This window comes from Pseudorca crassidens, chromosome 14 (assembly GCF_039906515.1).
Source record: "Pseudorca crassidens isolate mPseCra1 chromosome 14, mPseCra1.hap1, whole genome shotgun sequence".
Lineage (NCBI taxonomy): Eukaryota > Metazoa > Chordata > Mammalia > Artiodactyla > Delphinidae > Pseudorca > Pseudorca crassidens.
The window spans coordinates 58,282,758-58,289,479 of NC_090309.1; the positions used below are offsets into that span (position 1 = coordinate 58,282,758).

Below are 6,722 nucleotides of genomic sequence, written 5' to 3' on the forward strand. Positions count from 1 at the left end.
TAAAACCTGTCCCCCTAGTCAGAACAGAATGAGTCCTATGCTGGGTCAAGAAGACTCTTTCTACTGGAAATCTGAAACTGGGAAGAAGACATGGAGAGGTAGCTTCTGATATAGCCGGAACTGTGTCATGCAAACTTAGTGCAACATGCAAACTCAGGAACTGTAGGGAAGCCATTTTCCTCCACAAAGGAGAACAGGGAGAGGGGAGCGGGGAAAGGAAGGTGAGGGGATGTTAGAGGACAGGAGAGGAGAGAGAGAGACTATGAAGAAGATGAGGCAAACACACACAGTAGCTGAGACCAGATAGACACAGGACTTTTTGCCAACTTCCCAGTACATGGCTTCAGTTCTTCATGAAGTATCCCTATTTCCTTAAAAACACTCTTTTTTTTTTTTTGCTTTTTCCCATCTCGCAAGATGGCGGGTGAAAAGGCTGAGAAGCCAGATACTAAGGAGAAAAAACCTGAAGCCAAGAAGGCTGATGCTGGTGGCAAGGTTAAAAAGGTGAAGCACTTCTTTTCGGATCCTCCATCTGCGGTGGCACGAGCCGCCAATATGCAGATTTTCGTGAAGACCCTGACGGGGAAGACCGTCACTCTCGAGGTCGAACCCTCGGATACGATAGAAAACGTAAAGGCCAAGATCCAGGATGAGGAAGGAATTCCTCCTGCCCAGCAAAGACTGAGTTTTGCTGGCAAGCAACTGGAAGATGGACGTACTTTGTCTGAACACAACACTGAAAAGGAGTCCATCCTTCATCTTGTGTTGAGACTTTGTGGTGGCGCTAAGAAAAGGAAGAAGTCTTACACCACTCCCAAGAAGAACAAGCGTAAGAGAAAGAAGGTTAAGCTGGCTGTCCTGAAATACTATAAGGTGGAGGAGAATGGCAAAATCAGTCGCCTTCGTCGGGAGTGCCCTTCAGATGAACGTGGTGCTGGAGTTTTTATGGCCAGCCACTTTGACAGACATTATGGTGGCAAATGTTGTCTGACCTATTGTTTCAACAAACCAGAAGACAAGTGATTGTATATTGGTTAATAAAAGACATGAACTGAAAAAAAAACAACAGGTGAAGCAAGTTAAGAAGGGGAAGCCCCACCGCCGCCGAAACCCTGTCCTGGTCAGAGGAACAGGCAGATATTCCCGATCGGCTATGTATTCCAGAAAGGCCTTGTACAAGAGGAAGTATTCAGCTGCTAAATCCAAGGTTGAAAAGAAAAAGAAGGTGAAGGTTCTTGCTCCTGTCACAAAACCAGTTGGTGGTGACAAGAATGGCGGTACCCGGGTGGTTAAACTTCGCAAAATGCCTAGGTATCATCCTACTGAAGACGTGCCTCGAAAGCAGTTGAGTCACGGCAAAAAACCCCTCAGTGAGCATGTGAGAAAACTGCGCGCTAGCATCACTCCTGCGACCATTCTGCTTATCCTCACTGGGCGCCACAGAGGCAAGAGGGTCATTTTCCTGAAGCAGCTGAGCAGTGGCGTGCTACTTGTGACTGGGTCTCTGTCCCTCAATCGAGTTCCTCTGCGGAGAACACACCAGAAATTTGTCTTTGCTGCTTCCACCAAAATTGATATCAGTGGTGTGAAAATCCCAGAACATCTCACTGATGCTTACTTCAAGAAGAAGAAACTGCGTAAGCCCAGGAAGGTGAGATCTTCGACACAGAGAGAGAGAAATACGAGGTTACAGAGCAGCGGAAGGTTGATCAGAAAGCTGTGGACTCACAAATTCTGCGAAGAATCAAAGCCGTTCCTCAACTCCAGGGCTACCTCCGCTCTGTGTTCGCTCTTACAAACGGAATTTATCCTCACAAAGTCGTGTTCTAAACTTCTTACAAAGAACCTAATTAAATAATTCGGTCCATTAAAAAAACAAAAAACAAAAAACACTCTTTTTGCTTAAGCTGCTTCAAGTTGATTTCTGTCCCTTGCAATCAAAATCCTAATTAATGCTTATTCGAGCTCCTGCAAGACCCAGGAACTCTGACACTTTTGTACCTTCCCCAGAGCCCAACAGCAGACTCTGTGTTCAATCAATGCTTTGTTCTCCATTCTCTGCTTCAGTGTGCTTCAACCCTGCCCACTTATCTGGAGGCTTTATTCAATCATCTAACTGTATGGCCTGAATCCAGGCTCTCTTCCCTCTTGCTCACCTTACATTCTACCATGAGATTAATCTTCCAAAACTTTGTTTTCCCTCAAGCATTACTTTCCAGCTCTAACATCTTCGGTGGCTCACTAGCTCCTAATTGTGTCTCATGGAACACCAAAGGAAATGGTCCATGATAAAAAGAGTTCTGTGGTCAAAGACTCTTAGGAAGTCCAATTTCCCCCTCTCTTGACCTTGCCACATAAATGAGCAATATTAAAGGATTTGAGAAGTTCTGTTTATAAACCATCCTCCACCGCCCCTGGCCCTACACACACCAAAAAACAAAAACAACTCATCCTGAACTTGACTTGACACTTCCTTTCTTGGTGTGACACCTCCAGGACAAGGGGAAACATCTACAGAATTAGGGTCAAACTTCTTTTTGGCCCTCTACCCCATATATGACTTATCTGGTCTGACTGACCATCTCTCCCAAAGCTGCAGCCACAGGAACCTCCTTCTTGCTTCCTGTGCTTCCTGGCCTCTGTGTCCCCTCCACATGGAATATTCCTTGCCTACCCTGCCTCCAAGCTCCACCTGTTCCATGAAGTCTTCTCAAACCACTCAATTCTACCTTGTGCTTATACTTTTCTCACCTCCTAAAGCCCTTGCGATTTGAACCACAGATTAGCATTTAGTCATTCACACATAATCTGTTTCTACCTAACTCTTTCACACCTATATGTTTGTCAACCCATGAAGAGTAAAAGTTTATGAAACACAGAAACCATATCTTTTCTTCTATAATATCCAGCTCAGGTCTAGCACAAAAAAATATTTTTGAGAATGATGTATTGAATAAATTGGGCCAACTCCATGACTTAGAATGACAAATATTTTCTCTCTGTCTGCTCAAGAATGGCCTGGCCAGTAGACCTAAGGTTGCTCAAGGCCTAATGCCAGGCTTTCCCTGAAGAACACAAGGACAGCTGAATGCTTGTGAGGAGTTACTTCTGTCAAGGCAGGGTTCTCTTGGGTATAGGCCTTTGAAGGGATCCTTATCTGCTTGTAAGGGAAGAAGGTTACCTTGCTTACCTAACAAAGTTAGCTTGTTAGTTGAAAACAAGGGTGGTGCAGACAACCCTGCCACAGTTAAGATCTCATGCTTGGAAAAAGCCTAAATACTCTGCCACATAAAATTGGTTGATAAATCTATGATAGCATACCTATAGCACAAAATCATAAATAGCTTTAACAAATCATATTGTAGAAGAGTATTTAATGACTTGGGAAAAAATTAGGATACACGGTTAAGTGAGAAAAAATTTCTAAAAGAGCATATATACTATGTTTATAATTTGATTAAAAAAAGAATATGCGTGGAAACAACATTGGAAAGGTAAACAAACATGTTAACATTGATTATATCTGGGTGGTGGGATCACAAGTGTTGCTTCTTTTTTTTTTTCAATCCTTTCTTGTACTTTTCTGTATTTTCCTGGTTTTCTACATTGAACATATGTTACTTTTGTAATCAGAAAAAAAATAATCAAAAACACAATTCTCTGTTTTCTCTCTTCTCCCAGCTCCTGCCTGCACACTGAATGCTTCAAGTTCAGAGGCCTACAGAATCCTCTCCATTTTGACTTTGTGCCTTAACCTCTTGTTGGTTGTGTTCAGCTTTCTTTTTTAATCAGGCTAACATAGGAATGTCTCAGAATCCACTGATAATCTGGGCACTGTCCAGTGTAGGCATCTGAGCTATGTATAAGGAGCAGATCAAAAGATGTCTTTCCTTCCCCAGACATGTTCTGACTTCTCTTACTCTGTCTTTCCTCTCTTGCTCTCTTTTCTCCTAAGAAGAAAATGATGATGGATGTGGGTATTAAAATGACATCCTTTAAAGAGATGTGGAGGAAAGGCATAGGATTACACAATATCTCCCCATGAATATGTATAGCTTTACCTGACAACTGCCTAAGAAAGATTCTAGCTCAGCTGGTCTGCTACTGTGCTGATCAGAGTAAGAACCAGGAAGGACTAAGGCTTGGAAGGAGCCTGAGCCTCCAGGAATTGTTACATCGGAAATACAGAAAAGGAAAGGTCCAGGGAGGCAGGGCGAGAGGAAGGGCATCAAGGGCCTCTGTGTGTGTGTGTGTGTGTGTGTGTGTGTGTGTGTGATGGAGGTACACAGGGTGGGGGAGGATTGTGAGCTGAGTTTTGGAAGAGTGAAGAGGAACAAAAAAGGGGCAACTGAGCGGAAGAAAGAGAAGTTAGATTGAGTGTTGAGAATATACTTAAGCCCTTTGACCTTTTTCTCATGGGACTGGGTAAATATTTTAACTGATTTAAAATATATATATAATGCATATATATAATACATGATTATATATATACATATGTATTATATATAATACATATATATATATACACACACACATATATATATATATTTTTTGTTTTTTTTCTTTTGGCTGCGTCACGTGGCTTGTGGGATCTTAATTCCCTGACCAGGGGTCAAACCCGGGCCCACTGCAGTGACACTGCCGAGTCTTAACCACTGGACCGCCAGGGAATTCCCTAAATTATATTTTTATACAGGAGTGCGGCTTCTTCTGCTGTGTTTTGTGCTCACTCTGAACCTCATAGGGCATCCCTATTCGTGTCAAAGATGAATGCCTTCCTTACGAATGAATGTTTTCTGTGGAGAAATGACGTAGGCTTACCTTATTTCAATGCCTTTTGCCGCTCTCTTGGCACTAGGTGAGCTCCATCAACGCACACACGTTCCTTATGATGAAAGGCATAGCTGAGGATGCCCCTGTTTTGCAGGAAGGCAATTTGGTTCGAGTCTGTCCTGGGAATTGGGGTCTTGTCTTCATGTCTGGCCAAGGGGGATCTTCTGCCCAGACCCCTCTGGAAGCTTGGCCTGCAGTTATTTAGGCGTGTTGTGAGCTGAAGTCTCAACTCTGTAAAGGCTCTGAGATTCTATTCCTCCTCAGGACAGGTAAAGCCTCCTGCCCCAGAGCCTACTGTGGCCTCAAGCCCCTGGTGCAGCCACAAGGCTGATACCCCAGGGTCTCTAACTAAAATGTCTGGAGGGCCTCAGGAGCCTCATTTAACTTGTTTATCCTTAGTGCAGAGGCTCCTCGCATAACACTGGCATCTTTCGAGAAGGAATACATTGGCAGTCAGCCTGGAAGCTGCAATCCCTATGGGAAAGGAAGGCATGGACTCCAGAAGGCCTCTGTTAGCAGTGGACATGTGGGGGCCAGGCAAGCAGAACTATTAACCATCTGCATCCAATGATTGCAGAATTCTGAGGAAATGGCTTGGGTACTGCCCCAAACATCTGGTACTGCACTATCCTCTACTGAGAAGGCACTTAGGGGAAGAGGTGAAGAGAGAGGAGTTTCTTTTTCAAAGTCCTTACTTGTAGGACCCTGTCCTTTTGCCTTTACTCTCTGTGGTGCCTCTGACAAACTGTACCGTTGTCCCTCGGTATCCACGGGGCACTGATTCCAGGGGTCCCTGCAAATACCAAAATCCGTGGATGCTCAAGTCCTTTGTATAACATGGCATAGTCCACTGAATACAGTTGACCCTCCGCGTTCTCGGATTCAACAAACCCCAGATCAAAATTTAATCTGCTGTCCATGGTTGGTTGAATCCCCTAATGCAAAGCCCGTGAAAAGGGAGCGCCGACTGTACATTTGTTGAAAAGAATCCGTGTATAATTGGACCCAGGCAGTTTAAACTCCACGCTGTTCAAGGGTCAACTGTAACTGGATCACTTAGGGCTGGGAGAACAGCTAAAAAGCAACTGACAATGACGAGAATCGGATAAGTCGGTGTCATTGGCCCAGGCTTTTATTTATTCTATATGTGGTAAATAAAGTCGCTTTATTACCTACCACGTGGGAGATTCTATCATCTATCTATCTATCTATCTATCTATCTATCTATCTATCTATCTATCTAGTGACTATGAGCACACAGTTTGTTCATTCCAACTTGACCTGACTTTGCCCGTAAACCATGTGTTTATGGTCAGCTCCAACTGTTCTTTCTGGTTCCATTTTCCCTTTTGCTCTTGGCCCAGACATTTCCGATGGGCGAGGGAGTAAGTCCCTCTCTGCCTGGATTATTTTCATTCATTCCCAAAAAATACATATTGTTTCCCTACCATGTGTCAGGCACTGTTCTAGGCATTTAGGATACATTTGTGAACAACATAGAGAAAGATCCCTGTGGGGGTGGGGTCAGGGGAAGATAGATAATAAGCAATAAACATAAATATATAAATTACATAGTATGTTAGGAGATAGTAAATGCTATGGGGACAAAAACGGACAAGGTTGTGCAGGTTAAGGGTGATCAAGAGTGTCAGGGTGTAGGGAAAGGGCAAGTTTCAGTATTAAACAGGGTGGTCAAATGGGTCTCATTGAAAAGGTGAGAATCTAAAGACTGAAGGAGTGAGAAGGTTGGCAAGTAGATTTCTGGGGCAAGAGCGTTCAGGTAGAGGGTAGAGCTAGAGCAGAGACCTCACTGTGGGAACACGCCTAGTGTGTTTGAATAACATCAAGGAGGCTGGACTCCCAGAATGAGTGAGGAAGGGAGTATCCAA

General features: G+C 43.9%; 1 protein-coding gene, 1 long non-coding RNA gene and 1 pseudogene across 2 annotated transcripts; 2 read left to right on the forward strand and 1 right to left on the reverse strand.

Annotated features, from left to right (window-relative positions):
- Window positions 1-407: 407 nt before the first annotated feature.
- On the forward strand, window positions 408-1,890 carry LOC137205246 (large ribosomal subunit protein eL6-like; annotated as a pseudogene).
- On the forward strand, window positions 517-1,066 carry LOC137205247 (ubiquitin-ribosomal protein eS31 fusion protein-like). Its single transcript, XM_067703159.1, has one exon. The coding sequence runs from the start codon at window positions 556-558 to the stop codon at window positions 1,021-1,023; it is 468 nt and encodes a 155-aa protein (XP_067559260.1). The 5' UTR covers window positions 517-555; the 3' UTR covers window positions 1,024-1,066.
- A 1,596-nt stretch (window positions 1,891-3,486) lies between the features above and the next one.
- On the reverse strand, window positions 3,487-5,620 carry LOC137205676 (uncharacterized). Its single transcript, XR_010934250.1, has 3 exons — window positions 5,529-5,620; window positions 4,822-4,916; window positions 3,487-3,942 (listed from the first exon to the last, which is right to left on the reverse strand). It is a non-coding gene; the product is annotated as an uncharacterized lncRNA (long non-coding RNA).
- Between the last annotated feature and the right edge of the window lie 1,102 nt (window positions 5,621-6,722).